We start from the raw sequence: 24,149 nt of genomic DNA on the forward strand, positions 1-24,149 counted from the left end.
AGGTTAGTATATCGAAAGTTATGTAGAAAATAATGACCAAAGGTCATGAGGTAGTGGGATGGGTGTAGATTATATGGTTAGGGTTATGGGAGATGATTATGGGTATGATAGATGGTTTAGTACTTTGCACAAGATAAGGTGGGAGAAGAGAGCTTCTAGGTATGGTTTGTTGTTGGAGGGAGGAGGAAGAAGCGACAAAAGATTAACCTCGATTGTAGATGAGAACTCGGGTTAAATTCCGAGGGGAAGGAAGGAGGAGGGATAAGTCGGCTCAAACTTAGATGCAAAATAAGTTTCAAAAATCCAAAGATGCTACTTTTCCATATATTTGGAGGCTACCTAATCATCCAAAAACCCTAAATAAATCCTATTACGACTCAACTTATCCATCGCACGTTCGAACGCATCGTAATTGTGTTCAAACGCCCCAAAACGGGTCTCTAGATGTGCGAACATGAAATCAGGCGTTTGAACGGTAAAACCCATTCTCTATATGTGCGAATGCGAATCAGGTGTTCGAATGTCATCCATTTGCGTTCGAATGCACCTACTAGAAACTATCTTATTTTCTTAAAATATAAACAAAAATTAATACAACTTGAAGTAGTTTAATCATATCCACTATGCACCTAAATCAAGAATCACAACACATAGCCACTATTGTCTTATTCTTAATTTTCTTCCTCCTTCCGTATCATTATAAATTGCGTCCTGGGATAGACCGCTAGAGCAATTAGTGTCCTTCATGTAACTCATCAGCTAGTCCTCTTCCACCCTTCATATTTAATTTAAAGTTTAATAAGGTAAATTATAAATACCTAATTTCATTGTTTGCGGCTTCATCGAAGAAATATGCCGGATAATGGCTTCGAATCGTTGCTACACCATTATTGGAAGCTTTGTGCCTTTAACCTCTTATCATACTTGTCTTTCATTGGAGCTCTCATGGCTTGGATCGCTGTCAAGGGAGAAAGTCCTCGCCGTCGATGTAGGAAGGCTTTGTCCATCATCGACAAACCTTTTTTCTCCTCGAGTAGGTGGCTGTAATGGCGAGGAGCCATCCAATGCAGTCGATAGACCACCGGTGGTCTTCCCTTCCCCTCTTGTTGGCATCCCTCATGGAGGACGAGTTCAATCAAGCTCACTCCCCTTTTGTTTTAACTTTCAAGTTGGGTTTGGTTTGGTAAGAGAAGACCCAGCTCGAACCAATAATTTTTATGCTACGGGCATAGAATATCCCAGTTCAATCCTCTTGGATTTGGGCCCTAACTTATTAGTTGGACTAGTGGGTTGTGGGCTAACCGCAGCCTAGCCCAAGTTCTTGGGCTAGATTTGGCCCATTTTATAATTAAATTAGAATTTTATCTATAAAATCATGATATTGATTAAATTAAAATATATTGTTTATTTATTATTAAAGGTAGTGATTCTTTTTAAGGACATGGACTATATATTTTAGTTGTTTCACCTAAGCTTCGTTAATGAGTTCACTCACATTTTTATTTATTCTTGCACTTCCGTGCTTTTTATATGATCATATATCTTTCTATGTCCAAATTAAATATTATGATTCACTATGCAAAATATATGACTAAATGCAATTACTATACTTCATGTAACGCCAAAAAAAGAAGCAAGGGGAGGGGGGCGCGACATATGCCCTCCTTCACCCCACATTTCTCTCCCTATGTCAGCTTGACAAACAAATTCCTTTGTCAGGCCAAGGCGAGAGAGGCAGGCTTAGCCCCCTCTTCCACACATGGAATTGACGACTTGCGAGGTGGGGGGGCCTTGGGTAGTGGGCCACTGCCCCTTCCTTTCTCGCTCTCCCTATTTCTCTCCCTCCACTCTCGGTTCACTAATCCCACCCCTTTTCTTCTCATTCCACCACTTTCCTCCCTTCTCACTATCCGATTACTACCATGTTTGCCATTGTCGTGGTTGGAGCTAGTGAACTCGTTGTCGTAGGTGAGTCTTCCTCCCTCGCTCTCTCATTTCAGTAGATGGTGTTGTGGTGTAGCGCTTCAAGTGTGGTGTTCTTCCTTTCCTTTATTGCCTACGGCGGTGTAGCTTTAGTTAGCCACCAACGAAGGGCTCTATCCTCCATTCGTGGGGATGGTATCTAGCGGGGAGAGGGGAAGAACCCCTCCCATTTGATGTAGTGGCCCAGTTGATTAGGCTAGGGACCGCCCGCTCAAGCTTGGGTTGGGCGGACCTAGCTCAAGTGTGCCAAGATTCGGGCTAAGCTTCTATAATAACCTCAAAAAATTGTTTAGTTGGTTTTGCATGCCATGTACAGTGCCATGCAAATCGTGGCACTTGCTCAGAGTGCTACGGACCTCGGGCGGTTGGCCAAGTGATCGAGTCGGGCCAACTGGCTATGGCAGCCTCGTCACCGCCGCCACTTACTGCTCACCATCGCCTCTCCATTCCTCTCTATTTCTCTCTCTCTTTTGTTCTCTCACTCTTTTTCTCTTTATCTCTCTAGTATCATTGTGAATTGCAGATCACTAGGAAGAGCCAACGCTGACTCTCCATTGCCGGTGAGCTTCCATCCCTCCTAATTTATATATATATCTCTCTCTAACCTTCTCTTTCTCTCTTGGGGTCATTGGAGGACCAAGTTGCTGGTGAGAGGCTGACCAATGAGTGGTCACTAGCGGCCTTTCCCCTATCTTGCAGCCCAACTTCCCGTCCCCCTTCTCTTCTTCTTCTTCTTTCTATCTCTTCTTCTTCTTCTTCTTCTTCTTCACTGTGCTTCTTCCTCCTCACTTGTGGGCTACAGTGTTGAACTCAGCCCAGCACTGTAGCAATGATGGTGCAGGGTCGAGCCCAACACTATTTAGCAGTAGGAGGTTTATCCTTTTAGTTAATGTAGGTTAATTAGTTATTTAATTATATTGTAGCTAATCTAAATTATGTTGGTCTGGAAAATAGTTATTTATACCATGATTAGTGGAATAAATATAATATAATTATTATTTTAACCATAGTCAGTATAATTATTAGGAAGGTTAAATTAATTTGATTCTAAATACTTATATATATGGACATTATCTATATAATAGTATAGAGTGATTTTTATATACTTAAATGAAAACACAGACACACACACTCTCTCTCTCTCTCTCTCTATATATATATATATATATATATTCAATTCTAGTATTTATCAAAAGAACAATATTCAAATGTTTATGTTTTGAATAATGATATCATTATATATTTATAATTAGTAAATACTAAAACAAGAATAGTAATTAATGATAATATGAGGATGAATTATCAATTATAAATCAAATTGGATATTTATGATGAATTATAAAGGAGAAATTATCTTTTAGTCGGATTAATAATATAATATGATTCGGACTTCATCGATGTCGTCTTGAGCTTGGATTCACTTTAGGAGTGTTTTTGTTTCATGTTTTAGTGTTTAATTTTCATTAAAATAAGTTTTCTGTAAGTCGCGTTCGAACGCGGGTAGAGTGAGTTCGAACGCGGTTTGTGAACGGGGTTGTGAACACGGGTGGCTTGCATCGCGTTCGCAAATATCGACAGGCGCGTTCGATCGCGCGTTCGAACGCTTGTATCACGTTCACAAATCCAGAGGAACGAACTCGGTGCGTTCGAACGCGGTCGGCGAAAATTGTATTGTTAGGGTTAATTTTGAGTTGTGGTTAGCCTCTAAAAGGATGTGGATGGCAACCAAAGTCATTATTGATTATTGAGATTGACTTTTGCCTTGCCTCCTTTATCTTCTTCGCTCCTGTTTTCTCAATCCTCGGCGACGTCGCTTCTAACCTCCCTCAACCGGCCAATCACCCTAGTCCCTTAGGGGTGGTCCTCTCCTCCCCCTTCTTCCAATCTATCAAACACTTGCCCTAACCCTTCCATCAACCATAACCTTTCCACCACCACTTTTCACCGGTGCCACCCCATTAACGCCGGTCCACCTTGAACCACTATCACCTAGGATCACGTGCCTCGATCCACGGATCCAAAACAGACCACCCTGACCTTCGTCTATTAATCGAACGATATCTTGAGATCCCCATATCCGATTCGCCTGAAACTAGATTTGTTGGAAAGCTTTTTCCTGGGGATACAACATATCAAAATTCACATTGATCTGATGGCAGCATATTTCGGGATCTTATTTCAAAGTTCCATGCTAGATCTAGTCCAGATCTGAGAATCGGAAGAGATCGAACCTTAGCCTAAGGGGAGATCGTATCAATCTTGGTATCAGAGCTTCATAGCCAGAGGCGAGATCGTATCATAATAATATGATTGATCCCCCGTGTTTAAGACCTCGTGGACCTTGCTAACGAGGATTGATCGTCGATATAACAAATATGAAAGGTGGTTGTTTAGTATTTACAATTACAATGAGTAGTCTTACCTTCTAGACGTCTTTTTTAAATTAGAATATATTATATAATTATATGCATGCATCATGTTTTGATCTATAGCGTGATTATATGATCCTATATAAAAATGATTACAGTTGAGCATATTTTATCATTTAGTTGATTTGGTTGGTCTTGGATATAAATATGCTAGTGATATATAGCAATAACCGAAGATGAATAGATTATCTATATTTTGTGTTGAGTTGGTCTCTAGCATAAATATACATGTGTTAGATATATGGTCGGAGAGTTACCACCTAAATTCTTGATATGTATGACTTGTTATAGTACTGGATATAGACATAAGATCTCTCATATATAAAGCAATCATGATAATATATGTATATGTGATATGATGGCAATAACAATATCTTATCCAGATTGGTACTGGACATATTCTTATACATATGACCGAATATAGTGGTGACTAATGATTGTACTCTTAGTATATGACATTGTACAACTATTATTGATATATCATTAGCATATAATAGGGTATGATAATGACTGAGATATTCTTAGCGTATGATAGGGTATGATTATATTAAGTTTTGATATACTTCATAATATTGATAGAAATAATTTGAGATATTGGTATATTGAGAATTTATCTAAGCTACTAATGAATAGGAAATAATATTATTGAATTATGCATTGATGTACTTTAGAGGACATGTATTGATTTTGATGTGTTATGTTTGTGAAGCATAATATTGGAGATGTATACATATTCATATAATGTGATAAAGTGTAGAAATTCAGAAACATATGGAGATATTTATTTTATACAGAAGGACTATTGTTAGTAAATTTGAGGTTATTCTGAACATATATTACATGTTTTATATTTCTGATCTTTTTATGTATATACTTGGGATTAGGAGATGACGTAAAAAGGTATATATGTAGATAGACTATTTTGATTCTTTATAAGGATTATAGTTATTGATTATAATGAGTAATATGTTTTCTAGGTAAGAACATGACTTATGATGATCTTATATGGTGAAAAAGATATCAGATGATATGGTAGATGATTATGGATTGTAAATACAAATGAAATTTTTAGAAATTGGTATGGTTGATCGTATTTGCAAGATACTCGTAAGCTTTGATTGTGCTAGCAAATAGGTGATTTAGTAGGATATGTTTGTCCAATAATATTGCTAAAAGATTAACGTTTCTTTTAAATTCTTAACTTGATGATTACAAAGAGGATAATAAGCATAGTAAGGGTAATATTGCTAGAGATATTAGATTAAGAGTCATTTGAGTAGTGGAAATTTAATATATGTAACTTTTAGATGACATGAAAGTGAGTTTAATTTAGAAGCTGCTAAGTATGTGGATATGATTAAGTGAAAAGAATGATAACGAGATGAACCATATAGGGTGATGATAGTTTACTTCTTTGATAGCATCATGATATCAGAGTGAAAATGTATTTTGATTACCAGTTTAGTTTTGAGATTGATCTAGAGGATAAGAATTTTAGGGCATGTCAATTGTATGATTTGAGTAATGTTGGATCTTAGTCACTAATATGCAAACTTATTTTCACTTATAATTATTATGCGATATTAATGATATTATAGAATAATTTTGACGATACTATAAGATTAAATTGTTTGGTATATGTGGTGGACTTTATTTGGAGGATATGATAGAATATTAAGTTGGAACTCTTGAAGAATTATTTAGGTGATTTAATTATTATAAATCAGAAATGAGATATATAATGGTTTTTAGTCATAGATGTTAAATTGTGATATTATGTGCTTTGACATGTCAATTATTTTCAGGGTACTAATTGGAGAGATAACTAGATATACTTATTCATAAATCCTATAGATATAATCATTTATTATGACTAATAGATTTTTTAAAAGTTAGACTGATTGGTTCATAGGACAGTAGTGAAGAGAATACGAAGAATTACTATTATGTATAGTAAGTATACTGATGGATGTTTATTATTCTACTAGATGACAGACATATAATGATGTATAAGAAGAGATCCTATTAGTAATTGTATAATTGTTATTCTATATATTAAATTATTATCGGAAGTTATTGAGCAAGCCCTTTTAGAATAAGGTTGTGGATCTTAATAATTTTAATGATCTACATGTTTGACCTTTATTGCTAAGTAGATTCATAATAGTTTTGAAAAACTTGATATATTAATGAATTGCAAAATTAAGGATGTGAATTGATCAAAGATAAGAGGGAAGATATACTAGTGAGGTTGAATAATTAATATTTTTCGACGTTCTATTATCTATATGAATTAATTAGTTCCAATTGCTTTATTGGTAGATTATAATAGTATAAATAATTTGAGAGATTGATCTCATCCCTGAATTAGATTAACTAAGTCGGCACACTTCCTACCTATCAGTGTCAATGACTTGATGGAGCAGCTTGCAATCTAGTTCAGGGATGAGATCTTTCGCTGGCATGGGGTTCTTATCTCTATCACCTCAAATTGAGACCCCATATTTGTGTCCCTATTTTACCGTCATCTGCATAAGTCGTTCATGACCAAGTTGCAATACATTATGACATTTCACCCTTAGACGAATGGATAGACAGAGCGCATCATTCAGACATTAAAGGACATGCTTTAGGCCAATGTGGTGGATTTTGGACTTAGTTAGGATCGACATCTATCATAAATCGAGTTTGTTTATAATAACAGTTACCATTCCAGGATTGGAATGCCTCCATATGAGGTCCTTTATGGATGCAAGTGTTGTACACCGATCGGTTGGGACGAGGTGGGAGAAAAAAAGTTGGAGAATGTAGCCCTAGTTCAAGCTACCTTCGACATGGCCTGATTGATCTAGGAGCGCCTGTGCACTACTCAGAGCCGACAGAAAAGTTATGCAAAATGTCGTTGCAACCTTGAGCACCAAGTTGGGAATAAAGTTTTTTTTCGAGTGTCATGTTGGAAGAAAGTTTTTCGTTTCAGGAGAAAGGTCAAATTAAGCCCTTACTACGTGGGCCCATACGAGATATTTGAGCACATTGGACCAGCGACATACAGGGTTGCCTTGCCACCTGACTTGGCACAGATCCATAATGTGTTTCACATTTTCGTGCTGAGGGGTTATGTGCACAACCCTTCCCGTGTGCTTCAGCATAAGCCTGTCCACATATAGAAGAATTAGAGCTATGAAGAGCTAGCAGTCAGTGCAAATTCTTGACAGAGGGATAAAAACGTCGAGAGCTAAAACTATACCTTTAGTCAAGGTACTTTGGAAGAACCACGTGGTGGAGGAGGCCTCCTGGGAGTGTGAGGAAGAGATAAGGACAGCCTACAATTTCCTTTTAAATTGGCGAGTGAGTAATCAAATTTTGGGGCAAAATTTTATTAAGGGTGGTAGAGTTGTCACACCGCTAATAAAATATTTGAGGCAAAGGGGAGGGCATATGCTCTCCCTCACCCACCTTTCCCTCCCTAGGCCAGCCTAATAAAGGAACTCTTGCCATGGTGAGGGAGGGGTAGGCCTAGCCCCCCTTGCCCATGCCACCGACGGCGTGCGCAATGGGTGGGCCTCAGGTAATGGGCCGCCTCCCCTTCCTTTCTTTCTCTCCCTATTTCTCTCATTCTATTCTCAATTCATTCCCCCACCTCTCATCTCCTTATTCCAACACTTCCCTCTCTTCTCACCATTCAACTGCCGTCGCGTTGCGGTTACCATTACCGTGGTTGGAGCAGGTGAACTCATCATTGTTGGTGAGTCTTCTCCCTCGCTCCCTCATTTTGGTACCCGATGTTGTGATGCGAACCGGGTCAAATCGGATCACATCAAGGGGAGATTAGACTCAATGGATTGAGTCTAATTATCTTATTTGCTTATTGGTTTAGTTAGAAGGTTAGGATTTTATTTAACTAGATAAATCCAGCTCTGTGTAATTTTGGGAAAATATTCACAGAATATTCTACAAAAATCCAAATAATATCAAACTAGCTGAATAAGATCGCTAACCTCCAGATCTACAACTTTGGTATTCACTACTTCTCCAGATTCGAAATCTATCTATCATGAAACGAAGGATTAATCTGTGAAAGATAAAAAGGCTAATTTAGTTAGCTAGCTAGCTTTATCTTGTTGTTTGAATTTCAAATAAATCGGATAATCCGCATGTGGATCCGATCCACTATGAATTTTTACTCCTACAAATAGGAGTGGACATGTATTGATAAGAGGGAGATGGAATTGAATCATCGAGAGAAATCTGAGTTTAGGCAGTTATTATTCTCGTCCTTATCTTTTTTACATTAGCCGTTAGATTGTCTTTATCTTCATAGGAGTAGATCATAACCGTAGATCTCCTTCAAGCATCCAAACCTTAGCCACCTCCTACCTTCAGTAGCCACCCTACTACACGGCCGTCCACCATCACCCTTGGCCGTCCACCACCCTCCACTATTTTATTTCTATTTTTTCATTCCGACATTCGATTTAGGTAAAACCAGAGCCATTAGAACCCTAACTCATGAGGCTACATCCACCTAAATTTTCATAATCATCCTACGGACGGGACATTCCAGATATGGTCCGTAACATGTTGGTGTGGCACTTCGGGCATGGTGTCTTTTATTTCCCTTTCCGCCTGCAATGGTCCAGTGTTAGTTGGCCATCGGTAAGGGTCCTTTCCTCACTTGTGGGGATGTGTGTTTAACATGAAGGGGGGAAGAGCCCCTTTCCTCTAGTGCAATGCCCTAGTCGATCAGGTTAGGAATGCTTGGTTGGGCTAGTTGGTGTCGGCTCGAGCGCGTTGGGGCGGGTGGTTGTGTGGAGCCAGCCTAAGCCCATCGGGTTAGGCTAGGTGGTGCCAGCTTGAGGGCACTTGGGATTGAGCTGGTTTTATGCTGGGCTTGGCCTAGCCTGATAGCTTAAGCCCCTTTTAATATTGGTCTGGGCATGGTTGAGCTTAATTTTTCGTTGGCGAAATCTATGCCCTTTGTGGGCATTTTCTTCCATTATTATTATTATTATTATTATTATTATTATTATTTGTTCTCTCTTTTACTATCCCCGTTAAATATTGAAATAAGTGCTGACCTAGTGATCTTGTCATAGAACACCCAGAGACTAACACTCACTTCGAAGCCGACCATGATTCAAGTAGCACTACTTATCGCTAAGGAATTTAAGCAAACCCAGGCAAGTGGTTTATCTACCTTTGTTATTATCGCTTGATGCAATGTGTCATAATATAAGCATCTATGACATGCTAATTATAACTTCTATTATTTTAATTATTAGGTGCATTCGTCAACATGCTTAGATATGAAAACATTTCTTACAATTACATTTTGCTACCTATATTTACCTTATCATGCCATTAGCACACAAGCACAATCATAAAGGAAATGACCTCTACGCCTCAACATTACTTAACACTTTCCCAGCTAAGGTTAAGGGCGGGGGATATTTATATTATTACATAGTAGGGCTCAAGCCTGACGTCTTAATCTATGAATCCTAAATAATCAAGTAGCCGTTTTGCCAAGCGATAGGTGATCTTTTATTTATTGGCGAGAATTAACCCTTTAGGGTGTTCAAGTTAGAGAGAAAAGATAGAATGACGTAGATTTAGTGATACCTAATGAAGTAGGGTAAGAGAGTCTATGAGTGATGGCTTGTGAATATGGAGCCGTGGGCTTAGATGGTCATATCAATGTGCGATATTGGTTTATGCGACGAGTTTACAATTAGGTTCCTAGTCTATAGTGGCGGACGATCAATCATGATGTTTGCCGGGTGATGAGCAAAAAATTCTAACAATATGATTGTTGAGCATAGTGTTGGTGGCCGAGGGCCTATGTGGAAGGTGTGTCATGTGTAAGTGGTGGATAGGGTAGCAGTAGTCTGGTCGGACCATGCTAGCCAAATATATGACATGCATATTTCATTTTACGTCATGATTAATTACATAGTTGCACATGCATTTTCTATGCTGGGTGTATTATTATCCATAATGCTTAATTAGTGACAGTGTCACTTGTTGAGCATTAGGTTCATTCTGTGTTGATACATAATGCAAATTAATTAATAATATAGTAAATTATTGTTAAGACTTCGTGTATTTCAAAATTATTGAGATATTTGGCTGGTCATGAGATTTCGAGTCATGAAAAAATATTAGTTCAATAATTTCAAACATATATTACCTCCCATTTTTTATTACAAATTGTCAATAACTATAAAGATAATTAGTAAAACGCATTCAAAACATGTGAAGAACTATAGATAAGATAAGGTCTTTAAAAATGGAATCGTTTCCCTATCTGTTCCCCCTCTAGTGATTTCTCCTATGCCAACCCCACCTAAGCTTCCACCAGATCCCCTAGCACTTCCTTTACCTCCTGAAATAGTCAATGCACCTCCTGCGGAGGGAGTTATTGATACTCCTGCTCAAGATACTCGTCAAGAAAAACCCAAAGAAGTTGCCTTAGCTCCAACCTCCAACATTAGTGGGAACCTTGATGAAAAATATAATCTACTCCTACCTCCTAGGCACAATTATTCAGAGGCCCCACCTGTAGCACCATCCTCCAACAACTACAGTTGATGGCTTCTAGCTCAGTTGACCTAGACTTGGAAAGGTTAAAAGCTAGCTAGGTGGAATAGAGATTTAGCTTAATAGGTAAATTTCTAGGTAGGTCGCCACCTTTGGCCTATCTGATCAAGGAATCTACTCAGTGTTGGAAACTAGTTGGCCAGCTAGAGATCATTAATATGGCCTCTAGTTTCTTCACCTTTAAGTAGAATTTCGAGGATGATATGGTGAAGGTGCTAACTAGGGGGCCATGGACTTTCTTAGGTATGGTTCTAAACCTTATACCTTAGTGGCTAAACTTTCAACTACTTAGAGAGGATATCCAGACTGTGCCAGTTTGGGTCCAATTCTTGGGGTTCATGGTGGAATACTAGTTGGAGGATCTCCTCCTAAACGTGGCCTCAAATATTGGTCGACCACTTAAGATTGATGGGTACACCTAGGCTCATATGTGTGGGAGGTTTGCCCGCATTTGCATCAAAATTAATCTCTCTACTCCACTTAAACAATCTATGGAGGTAGGGCTGCCGGGGACAAAGATCTATCATGCTGTGACCTATGAAAACCTCCCTATTGTCTATTTCAATTGTGGCCGTATTGGTCGTAATTTAACTACCTATACTTCGGCAACCCCTTCAGAGGTTGTAATCAAGGTCTTGACTCGCTTTTGGGACCGATATTGAAATGCAAGAGGAGTTGCTCTATAAAGACCTGGAGCCGTGTTCATTAGCGGCTTACATTAAGCAAAAGAGAAATGGGGTTCCCATATCTTCTGAGCTGCAAATTCCTGCCCTTGCTAAAACAAAAGGGAGGAAGGCTGTTAATAAAACTACCTCTCGAGACGATGATGAAGGGTTGTTGCAAGGAGTTGAGCCATGTCTGATGCAATTGCGGTCGCTCTGTGATAACCCCCCTCACACCAAGTTTAATTATGTATCTCATCTGTTGGAACTATTGCGGGCTTGCCAAAAATGAGGGCCTATCTTTCTCATAAATTTTCTAAATTATCATAGCCCGACATGGCAATTCTTTGAGAAACTCACACTTTGATCATTGTTCAAAACTTTTTATTAACAGAATGAGACCTACTTGGGATGGATGTTTCACTCCAAGGTAACTAGTGGAGGAATCCTAATATGCTAGAAAATAAAAAAGGTAAAATTTTATGATGTCCAATCTTCAAACCAAATCATCCATGGTATAGCTACCCTAGAAGGTAAGTGCTCCTGGATTGCATTTGTTATTTATGCTAGTACGACAACTATGAATCACATTTGGTTATTTCATGAATTAAGTAATGTTGATTTCTCCTGCATACCATGGATGGTTGTCGGGGATTTAAATTGCGCTATTAATCCTAGTGACAAGTTGGGTGGTACCTTCTTTAGAGCTAACTACTCCATTATGACTTTTAAAAATTTTATTTCAAAGAATGTCATAAACAATTTCAGTTTTGATGGTTTACCATACACTTGGTGCAATAATTGGCATGGTATTTCCTGTATCTTATTTTGTTTGGATAGAATGTTTGGTGATGCAAATTTTATTTCTTTTTTCTCTAAAGTTATTGTTAAATATTTGCCTTGGATTGCCTCTGATCATATTCCTCTCTTGATTTCTCTTAGTTTTGAAGCTAAGGTTGGTAGGAACCTCTTTAGATTTGAATGGTTTTGGTTTGATTATCTGGCAATTAGGGAGATTGTTAATTCTTTTCGGAAGAAGAACTATCTTAAAAATCAACTCTCCCCCTTCTCCATTTTCAATCATAAGTTGTCTCAGTTGTGTAGTTTGTTGTTGCACTGGAATAAATTTTCTCTTAGCAATCTTGAGGTTAACCTTACTAAGGTTAATTCCTAAATTACGAATCTAGAGCTTAAAGAGAGAACTAGCACTCTAACTCCTCTTGAAAGCTCTCATATTTCAATGCTCCATCGCAAATTTTATGCTTTCCTTAGACAGTTAAGTCTCAAGTGGCAGAGCAAGTCTTGTGTCAGCTGGCTTAAGGATGGGGATGCAAATACTGCATTTTTCATCTGTCCACTAAAATCTGTGGACAAAAAAATTGTATCAATTTTATAATAAATCAGGTTGGGAATGTGATTGTTAGTGCCACTGGTATTGAATCCAAATTTGTAAACTTCTACAAGGATCTATGGCATGTGGATGTTGAAGGAACCAGACTTTCAGAAGACTGGCTTACAATCCTTTCTTGATTTCTATCTGCGATGATGATTTCACTAAGGAAGTTAACCTGGTAGAGATGAAAGGCCTTGTGGTCTTTGTTGGCTAAAAAGGCCATTGGCCCTAATGGTTATCATGTTGAATTTTATAAATATTTTTGGGAAATCCTTGGGCAATACTTTATTGAGTCAATTACTCATTTTTAGCACTCTAATGCTTTGGCTTGGACCTGGGGCCAAACCTTTATTTCCCTTATCCTTAAGAATGAAAACCCCGCCAAGGTTATAGATTACAGGCCTATTTCCTTCTGCAATATTAATTATCATATTTTAGCTAAAATCTTGGCTAATAGGATTAAGCCTATCCTCCATACTTTGGTAGGGCCTAAGCAGACAACTTTTGTGACTAGTTGCCATATTTATAGTAATATAGCCCTTATCTAGGAGATTGTTCATGTTTTAAATTCTCCTAGTATAAAAAAGATTTTGTTTTGATAAATTGAGCTTGAAAAGCCTATAACTAATTAAACTAGGAGGCTATTACTGATTGTATGGAGCACATGGGTTTTCTTATCAAATTTATTAACTGGATTTCTGCTTGTCTATCTTCCCTTACCTATGTTGTGTTGATAAATGGTAATACTTCTAATTAGTTTAATGATGGGGTATCCATCGGGACAACTCCATTTTCCTTTATCTTTTTTATCTTGGTGTTGAAAACTTTTTCCCCCTTAATAAGTGAACTGTGCTAAAAAATTACCTTACTCCTTTCAACATTAAAGATTGTACTATTAGCCATCTCATGTATGATGATGACCTCTTCCTATGCTTTAACGCTAGTGCTTCCTCTTGCACTAAAATTATGGATATCTTTGAAAAGTATAAAACTATCATTAATTTGAGGATTACCTTTTAAAGTCTGAAGATTTTTCCTCCTCCAAGACCACCTACTTTGAAAAACAACATTTTGCATATTCTTAATATGACAGAAGGGAGTTTTCCCTTTAAGTATCTAAGGGCTAGAATTTCTCCTAAACGTTTGTTTATCCATGACCAGGAGATTTTTTCTTAAAAAAAGTTGAGGCCAAGTTAGCAGGATGAAAACGTGCTTCCTTGTCCCAAGCAAGGCGCGTTACTCTCATTAACTTGGTCCTCAACACTATGTCGATTTATCTTATGTCTTCCTCTTGGACTTTCCTCACGACCATTGATGGGAAAGCCAAGCTCTCTAGAAAATTCTTGCGGGATAAATCAAGTCACAAAGTTACTCAGCTTAAGAATAATGGGGGCCTGGCCATTAGAGACCTTCGCATTGTTCACTTGTCCCTAGTTGACAAAATGGTATTATCGGTGCTTAACCTTGAGTAGTTCCCTAGGGTTAGCTTAGTTACTGCTAAATATGAACCTTTACACCCCTAGTCTTGCTTGGAGCTAGCGGATTGTTTGGGACACCATGACTGCTATTTGCACTAATTTGCTTAAAATAATTGGTAATGGCAGATTGACGAGCATAACCTGGGACCCTGTCTCTCTCCCATTCCTTTGAGTTATTGGCCTACCTTTTTTAATGTTAGGGAGATTGGCTTGGTTTCTCTTGTCTTTGATCTTATTATCCGTAGGATTTGGGCCGAGGACTAAATTATTAATATAGGTGATCTTTGCTATCCATCTTCCCATCATGGAAACCATTGATTATTAGGTTTGGACTACTCATCCGACCAGGCATGCCACCGCCAAAACTGTCTACTCCTTCTTGAACAAACCGCTTGTCTTTGAACCCCCTTGGAAAGGCCGGAAGAAATTTTAGTCTATCACTATTCTTACTAAAGTCAAGGTGTTTTTTTGGAAAGTTTGCTGGGGCCATCTTCCTACTTTTAATCTGCTTTACTTTATGAACATTGGTACTGCCTCTTTGTGTCCTAATTGTGGCATTTTTTGTGAATCCATTAATTATTTATTCTACAAATGTAAATTTATCATTGATATTTGGGAGCCTCCACCTTTGGGCTGGATTAAAATCAACTCTGATGGCTCCTTCATAGGACCTATGGAATGTGGAGATACAAGATTTGTAAACAAACAAGCTAATAGTGGGCCTATCTTTGTAAGTAATCGAAGTGGCAAATTTACCTCAACACTTGTAGTTGAAGCCTCGTTAATGTTAGATGCTCTCCACGCTACCTCCATAAGCTCTGTAGATCGTGTATGGCTTGAAATGGACTCTTTTTTTTTAGTCAACATGTTAACTAGCTAGACCACCCTTCCCTGGTCCATTAAAACCATCATAGTTGATATTACCACTCTATTACAAAAATACCAACAAATCAAAAAAAAATTTTGTTTTTCATGAAGCCAATAATATCTTCGGTTGGCTAACAAATTTGAGTCGCACACAAGGATTTGGCTGTACCTAACTGGGAGCTTTTCGCTCTTTGCTTTTACAATATTGCGCCTCTGATATCAATGGGGCCTTTTGTAACCATGGAAGCTAACCGTTTGAAATAAAATCTATCTTTAAAAAAAAAATGTGAAGAACTAGAGATAGATTTTTAAAGAACAAATCAATATGAACACGTAGCTAAAAAATAACCAAATAAACCCATCTCAAGTCACACAAAGACACTAAAATAAAGAAAAATATTTATTTTTCTTTTCAAAACATATATATTAGCGATGCAACTTAATGCACTTAATAGTCTTTTTGCTTTGGGCAATTAGCTTTGAATAGCTTTCGGTCCTCCATATAATTTTTCTCTTGCACCTCTTCAGACATGATACTATATATTTTTGGTGCAAAAGTATACATCCATTTGTTTGACTCATCCCAACTACATGCATAATAAAGTTAAGACAATTAACTAAATGATGCATAAGAAAATCACCAATTCTTTTACAGCCCATAGATATCTAGCATCCGACAGAGAACTGTAATAAATACCATCCCGTTTCTCTATGTCAAGCAGTAAAAGATGTCACTCATTATAGGTGTGAAGAGAGAAATCAGTACTTCACAGTTTGCTACATAATTTTCTACAAATATATCAAATATTGGGTCATTCCAAATTGGACTCCTTGACTCCTTGGACAAGAAATGCGGACGAAATTATTCCATACTCTTACAAACCAAGATCATCATTAATTAATTGATAATTACTTAATAAAACGACAAGCTGATGGGACACCAATATAAGGAAATAAAAGCATTCATTTGATGAGAGGTTTGTCATCACCCTACGTGAGAAATTGACTTCTAGATGTGATTGTTTTCTTCTCTCCTTCTGAATGCATTTTCATTTAATTTTTTGTTAGATTTTTCTTCTGGAGGAATTTTTTTTTGTTTACCAGAGAAAATATTCTGTACTGAATAAATAAGTTATGCAATAAGTAATGGATTCCATTTGTTAAAAAGAAAAGAAATTCTTAAGTGTATTATTCATCTGACACTGTTTATTTGACATTGTTAATATGCCACTATCATTCAGCACTATTTATCCCTTTGAACACTTTGACATATTGAGCTTCTTGTAACATCCATCTTTCATCAAACACATTGTTTCAAGAATAAATTCTTTGATTTCTTACGCTATGCAAAAATCTAAATATATTGATTAGGTTTTGTTCAGTTTGAGATTAAATTCTAAATTTAATTAATTAGTTTTAATTTTTTTTTAAAATATTTAGTTATTGAATCAATTCAAAAAGTTCCTATAAACAACCTCCTGGCTTTCCATTTTCTTTTTCCAAGTATTTATATTTCAATGGACTCCTCCTCCTCTTTCTAACCTAGTTTACGAGAACTATTCAATTCATTGTTCTTCTTTCCTAAATCTAGAAGCAGATGATAAAAGGAGCGTTTCCTCATCAATGTCTAACGTGCAGTCCAACCTTCAATTCTTCGTCAAGAAGGATGGCTGCTTTGATACAAAAAGGTACGGCTACTTTACTTTCAGGGTTTTCTTTCTATATATTTTAAAAAATCTCATACAAATAAAATTAATATTCATATTTATACCTCTCAAACTTACCTTTTAAATTAAAACTTAATAATTTAATAAAAAAAAAATAAAAGATATCCTTAACTTAAGATATAATTTATAGAGTTCAAAATTGGACTATGGATCAACTTTAGGCTCAAGTCGCTTTCCAAAGATAGTGTACACACTTACTCCCTATTCATTTCAGAAATATATTTAAATATAAATATTATTTATTAATATTATATCTTATATTACACATTAATCTAATTATCAATTTACTTTTATTAGATATCCTTACCGATCTACTTCATAAAAGATATATATTTTTATTTTATATCATAGGAAAAATAATTATTACAGTCTTCTTTTAAACTATAAATAAATATAAAAAATAATAGTTAGATGACCTCATATTGGGTGCGTGCGTGAAGTACTTGGCATTCATTCACATTTAAGATTCTCGTCTTCTAGAAGTAGTCCCACGTCACACTTTGGAAAAACCCCTCACAGACGCCGATGACCGGCCATTCTGAAACCCTACAATTTCCACACGAACTAAATTGAAACCAGAGAAATACTCCTTTCGTCAATGTAACAGCAATTTCCATACATTGGAAAGTAACTGACCAACCACATTCATTAATTGACGACTCAAACTAATACCAAATCTCCCTTCTCTCTTTTTTTTTCAATCCATCTCTCTCTCTCTCTCTCTATATATATATATATGTGTGTGTGTGTTCATAGCTCATCTCCAAGAGCTGTGTCATCATGAGTTGGAGCTCGGCAGGCGGCCCCTTCCAGGCCGTCTTTGAGTCGAGCGGGGACTCCGATGATTGCGACGCTATGATTGTTGTTTTCGTTGATGATCATTACGACGCTGAGTCGCGGTGCGAGGAGATGGAAGACCGAGGCGAGGACGAGGCGTGGTTTAGCTGGAAGCAGCATTTCGCGGAGATCGACCATGCAAATGAGCCCATGGTCGATGACGATGATGATGAAAATTTTAAGGTAGAGGCAGGTGGTGAAGAAGTAAGCAAAGAGAAGAGGGTGTATGAGTTGGAGGATAACAAGCTATTCTGGGAGGCTTGCTTGGCTGATGGCTTCTAGCTAAGGATGCCACAAAGCGTAGTCTTGCTAATAAATGGTCAAGCAATAGATTCATCCGGCCGTAAGAGTGTCACCTGCTACTTCCCATTTGAAACGAAGGTACAGAACCTTTTCTGCATATATTATATATTAACCTCATTTGACTGCAATATTGTTTTGGAACAAGCTTGTTTAATACAAAGAATAACGTCATTTTAAATGTTTGTCTTGTCAAAGAACCTGATGTCAATAATATTGAGGTCACTTTGTGACCATTTACAAAATTTCTACCAATTTGATGTAGAGATAAAATTAAAAGTCTAAGATCTCGCCATGTCATCAACTTTATATAAAAAGTCTATGAGCTTAACCAGTTCCTATGGTTTATGAAGTCATTAAGTTTAGTTTTATTCTTTATAAATAGATGTTGGGAATAGCACGGAGTCTAGGCAAATGGAATGTGACAAAAATAATCACATAAGAGACAAAGGTATTTTTTCATAGTTCAGCTAATATGGGCTACGTCTATAGAGATTCTGCTGATTTTACTAATATTAATATAAGAAGAGAAATATTAAGGAGATATCACTCTCAATACAATCTAAGAACTCATATTTTCCCTCCTCTCTATAAGACTCATCACTCTTAGATTGCTCATGAACTCTTGTGGTATTAAATTATGTCTTATGAGTTGTATTGAACCCCTAGTCTCCTCTCGTACTCTCGTAGAAGGGAGATGTGAAAATCCTAATTAAGATTAGAACCACATAAGCCAAATCTTCTTTTTCCTAAGGACAATTTACAAAAGAAAATAATATTGAATCAATATGAAAGTCTTTAAGTAAGAATCTAAATAAATAAGGATTCTTACATATTCCTAAAGCCTTTAGGAATTAACTCAATAACTTCGATAAGGCCAAGTCTAATTAGGACTTAATAACTTCGATAAGGCCAAGTCTAGTTAGGACTTTGCTTCATAACAATCTCTTACTTGGAGACTAATTAATTCCACTGATAATATGATGAGGGTGTGAGTTAGTCTTCAATATGCAGGAATCTCAACTTTGATAGGGATCTCAAGTTAGTCTTCATTCACAAAGACTAAGAGAAGCCAAATATAACATCAACTTCTTAAATAGAACTACCTTGGTCAATATATCTATAGAATTCTTCTTTGTGTGGATCTTCTGAAGGCCCTTTTTTTTTTTGACTATGGTCCGTAGACTTTTTAAAAACTTAAGTAGAAGGTAGGTACATCAGATCGGCTAGTGCAAATAGTGCTTTGACCATTCCTCGCTGTTAGCCTAGCAACAGGATGTGCTACACTATCGTTGATATTACTGATAAGTAAAACCCTAACAACAATGTTAGCTGCTATGAAATCCCTATAGTCTTGGATGATACTTGCTATTGACTAGTTAACTAGATCGCCACACCCATTGATAGCAGCAATTATCTCAAGACAATCGCTGAAAATCCAACAGTTGGAGCAGCAAGGGTGAGAACTGAGCTCTTTTAATCCCAATAGGAGAGAGTGCACCTCCCCTAATAGGGCACTATTGCAGTGCTTCAAATAAATAGCTTTATCTAAGCATTTAGTGCTGGGGAATTTTATTAGATGAATACCCACCCTGCCAACGAAAGAACCTCTCCAGGAGGCATCTACCCAGCAAATGAGATCTCTGCCATGAAACGACACTCCCCTTGAACATTTGGAGTTTTTGGCTTATCATGGGCTTCATGTTCCCCTTGAAAAGCTGTAGGGAGGGAGGCACCATTCTACATTAACCTAGCATCTTCTTCAATAATAACAACGGGAAAGGTTGCTTCTAATTAAAGATCTAGCTGTTTCTTGCTTTCCATATCACCCAGACAGTGGAGAAGGCATACTTAAGTCCATCTGCTGAAATTTTTTCATGCAAAGTTATGGTAGATCCCCAAAGAGCAACGGGGTTTTAGATTCTAGTTATAATTTTGCCCTATTTCTGACCCTCGAGAATCTCTTCCAATTATCTCCTCAACTATACATATTCTTTGTTGTTTTGCTTCTTTATCAAATCTGTCCTTTTACTCATATTTTCATTGAATATTATATTTTTGTATCTAATAATTATTCTATTTTCTTTATCTCAAAAGCAATACTCAAAATCATTTTGCTCGTACCCAATGAAAATGCATTACTTTAGACTTGGCATCCAACTTATATAAGTATGAATATATGATATGCAACCAAAAGTTCCAACATGTAATAGTTGTACCTATCTGTCAATCCATACATCATATATAGTAGTGCTCCATCAAATGGAAATAAGGGTAATCTATTAATTAGGGATACATCGACGTTCCCTGTATCTGCCCAAAACTACTAAGTAATCGAGTATGTAGCCTCATGCATGCTCCATAATAGTGCGGTTCATGTGCTCAGCATTTATTAAAAAGAAAAAGAAAATCAGTGATAAGTACTTTACCATCTAAATTATAACAAATAATAGTATTTTAGTGATATGCATATATTTATTAATTTTAACAAACTATTAAGAATTTTTGTCAAAAACTAACCATAATGATAATTCTAAAATATTTAGAAAGATTTTAGTGGTAATTATGATATTTCAACAAAAAAAGAATCAGTGGGAAATATGTTTTGAAAAAAAAGAGAGCATACAAACAAAAATGATTTCAAACTTTAGTAACCATCTATCTATCTATCTATCTATCTGTGCATCCACAATCATCCATGCAGTTGAAGTTCTCTCCATGTGCTCTAATTTTCCAAGGCAAGAAGAAGAAGAAGAAGAAGAAGAAAAGCATCGCTTCTCTCTTGCACCCTCCTTCCACCATAACCATCAAACAACTGCAACAAATCCATGCCCAACTCCTCCTCCAACTACCCTCCTCCTCCCTCCCCTTCCCCATCTTTAATTCCATAATCTTAGCCTACGCCGCCGCCTCCTCCCCTTCGCACGCCTTCGCTTTCTTCGCCACCCAAACCCATCGCCCATCCCTCAATGAATTCACCTTCCAATCCCTTCTCAAGGCTTCCTCCAATTCTAACTCCATTGCCCAAGTCACCCAGCTCCATTCCCTCTCTTTTAAGATTGGATTCACCAACTATACTCGGATCCAGAATGGTTTCATTCGGTGCTATTGCGTTTGCGGTAGGTTGTTCACTGCCCGTAAGCTGTTCGATGAAATGACGCAGAGAGATACCGTCTCGTTTAATTCCATGATTCATGGTTATGCCGAATCGGGGGACGTCAGCTCTGCATGTCGGTTGTTCGAGCTGGTTCCGGTTCCGAGTCCCGTCACATGGACTTTGATGATTACCATGTTCTCCAGTGCTGGCAATGTGGCCTTAGCGAGACATATGTTTGATGAAATGCCTGAAAGGGACTTAGTTTCTTGGAATTCTGTGATATCATGTTATGTTCGAAATCAGCATCCTCTTGTTGCTTTGCACTTATTCCGCCGGATGCTTCTGGAGAAGTTAATGCCAAATCGGGTGACGATTGCTAGTGTCCTATCAGCTTGCGCCAGTGTTGGGGCTTTGGATGCGGGGAAGTGGATCCATGTTTTGATAAGCAAGAAGAAGTTCCAATTGGACCCATTTCTTGGTTCAGCTCTTGTTGACATGTACTCCAAGTGCGGAGCTGTGGAGTTTGCTTTGGATGTTTTTGGGGCCTTAAGGGAGAAGAACACATGTACTTGGAATGCGATGATCAATGGTTTAGCCATGAATGGCCACTCATCAAAAGCTTTGGACGTGTTTAGCGAGATGCAACTGGAAAGCATGGTTAGACCTGACGAAGTTACTTTTGTTGGTGTCCTCTTGGCTTGTAGCCATGGTGGATTCATAGATGAAGGAAGGAGACATTTTTACTTCACCGCAAAGAAGTATGGTGTCGAACTAATAGTAGAGCATTATGCATGCATGGTGGATTTGCTTGGACGCTGTGGGCATCTAAAGGAAGCTGAAGAACTTATAAAAGCAATGCCGATCAAGCCTGACATTGTTGTTTGGAGGGCTTTGCTCGGTGGCTGCAGACTTCACAAGAACGTCGAATTGGCTGAGCGAGTTGTCTCAGAGATGGAAGCACATGGAAGCGGGGACTACGTGCTTCAATCAAATCTCTATGCCTCAGTTGGGAGGTGGAAGGAAGTAGAGAAGATTAGGAAGATCATGAAGGACAATGGGATAAGGAAGACGCCTGGCTGCAGCTCAATCGAGATTGGCAATATGATTCACGAGTTCATTTCGGGTGACAAATCCCATCCAAACTATGAGGAGATCTCTGCAAAGTTGGTAGAGATGAGGAAAAGGATGGATCAAGAAGGATATAATGCAGAGACTGCGGATGTTCTGTATGACATAGATGAGGAAGAGAAGGAACAAGCACTTGGGCATCACAGTGAGAAGTTGGCTATCAGTTTCGGCCTCATCAGCACCCCTCCAGGATCTACTCTTAGGGTTGTAAAGAATCTCCGGTTTTGTGCAGATTGCCATAATGTTGCGAAGCTGATATCAAAGATCTACAACCGGGAAATTGTGGTTCGTGATCGAGTTAGATTCCACCATTTTAAGCAAGGCTCATGCTCTTGCAACGAATTTTGGTAGGTTATAATGCAGTACATCGCATATTCTTTTACTCCTAGCTAAGAGGGCATCCCAGTGCATGAGGCTCGTACTAATACAGGGGACATTGATGACGGTTTACCTAAGTTGCTTAAGTAGAATATAACGAGTTTAGATCGGAGGAGCTAAGAAGGCTCAAGCTTGACATGATACTATTGGGGCGAAGCTTGTGTTTGCCTGAGCTTGAAGTAAGCTGGCTAGTATTCTAACTTCCAACGGTCAAGAATTCAGAGATAATCTACCAGCTGCTACCAACTATGTGAAATAGTTGTGCCTTATAGATGTATATAATGAATGTTTATTTCTACCAGCTAATTTGAGGCAGACTGGACACTTGCTCGTTTATCAGGTGAGCTCCAATTGGAGCTCAAGTTTTGATTTGCTTAATAAATGAGCAACTACAATTTAAGAGCTTATTTGACACTAGGATGCTGCTTGTCACGGACTTTAACATTTTTTAGTGTTTTAACAAGTCCGTGCAGTACTACAATTTCTTCATAAAATGAAATAAAGTAAGAAATAGATAAAGTTTTCGTTAACACTTAGAGAAAAGTCATCTTAATTAAGTTTTACTTTTTTTTATATACTCAAACCTATAAAATACAAGTAGTGGATTCAAGCCCTTATATAAGAAAAAAATATCTTTTCTAGATTTTAGAATGGCTAAGATCAAAGAGGTCGTCATTTGCTCTTATCGATGCATCAATGGATAAGCCTGAGACTTGTCCAGTAGTGAATAAGCTCAAATTTAACCTAAATGCCGTAATTTTTAAGTTAAGCTTTGCTACTGTATTGCTGATGCCCTTAAACTGCCAGGACACTTCAATTTTAACCAAAATTTTGATGAGGGCGTCACATGCTACTTCCATGGTCCCAAATTGTAGCTCTACTTTGGATTTTCTTCTCTTTTTTTTTTTTTTCCTTTTGGCATTGCATGCCATAACCTTCTTTTGTCTTGTGGACAAATTATCATATATGGAAGCCTAAATAACACTTCATGATACATCATACTATTGAAAACAAAATAGCACCCCTATAAAGGGATAAGATTGTAATACTTAAGTAATATAGGAGATAAATTATATGCTTTTGTCCTTCAGAGGGTTTAAATGATAATGAATCATAATTTAGGGGGTTAAAATGTAATTTATGCATTATGAAAATATCAACTCTCTACTTCAAAATGCATTTTTGATGATCCAATGAGCTTGGTCACTTTTTTCTCCCCTTGCCTCAACTCTCTACTCCTTGCACTACGTCAGTGGTGTAGTTTGATACT

At 37.5% G+C, this 24,149-nt stretch overlaps 1 protein-coding gene across 1 annotated transcript; it reads left to right on the forward strand.

Moving 5' to 3' along the window:
• Positions 1 to 17,776: 17,776 nt before the first annotated feature.
• Positions 17,777 to 23,185, forward strand: LOC140776565 (pentatricopeptide repeat-containing protein At5g66520-like). The gene is made up of 2 exons (XM_073120304.1): positions 17,777 to 18,357; positions 20,981 to 23,185. The coding sequence occupies exons 1-2, from the start codon at positions 18,265 to 18,267 to the stop codon at positions 22,850 to 22,852; spliced, it is 1,965 nt and encodes a 654-aa protein (XP_072976405.1). The 5' UTR covers positions 17,777 to 18,264; the 3' UTR covers positions 22,853 to 23,185.
• Positions 23,186 to 24,149: the final 964 nt, after the last annotated feature.

Source organism: Typha angustifolia, chromosome 14 (assembly GCF_048772165.1).
Source record: "Typha angustifolia cultivar Huaian chromosome 14, ASM4877216v1, whole genome shotgun sequence".
In the NCBI taxonomy this organism is placed as follows: Eukaryota; Viridiplantae; Streptophyta; class Magnoliopsida; order Poales; family Typhaceae; genus Typha; species Typha angustifolia.

What these genes read in the sequence shown, in the direction of transcription:
- LOC140776565 (XM_073120304.1), top strand. Translation starts at nt 18,265, where the DNA reads ATGCCACAAAGCGTAGTCTTGCTAATAAATGGTCAAGCAATAGATTCA. An exon ending in ACTTCCCATTTGAAACGAAG is followed by an intron (nt 18,358 to 20,980) that starts GTACAGAACCTT and finishes TCATCCATGCAG; the next exon opens with TTGAAGTTCTCTCCATGTGC.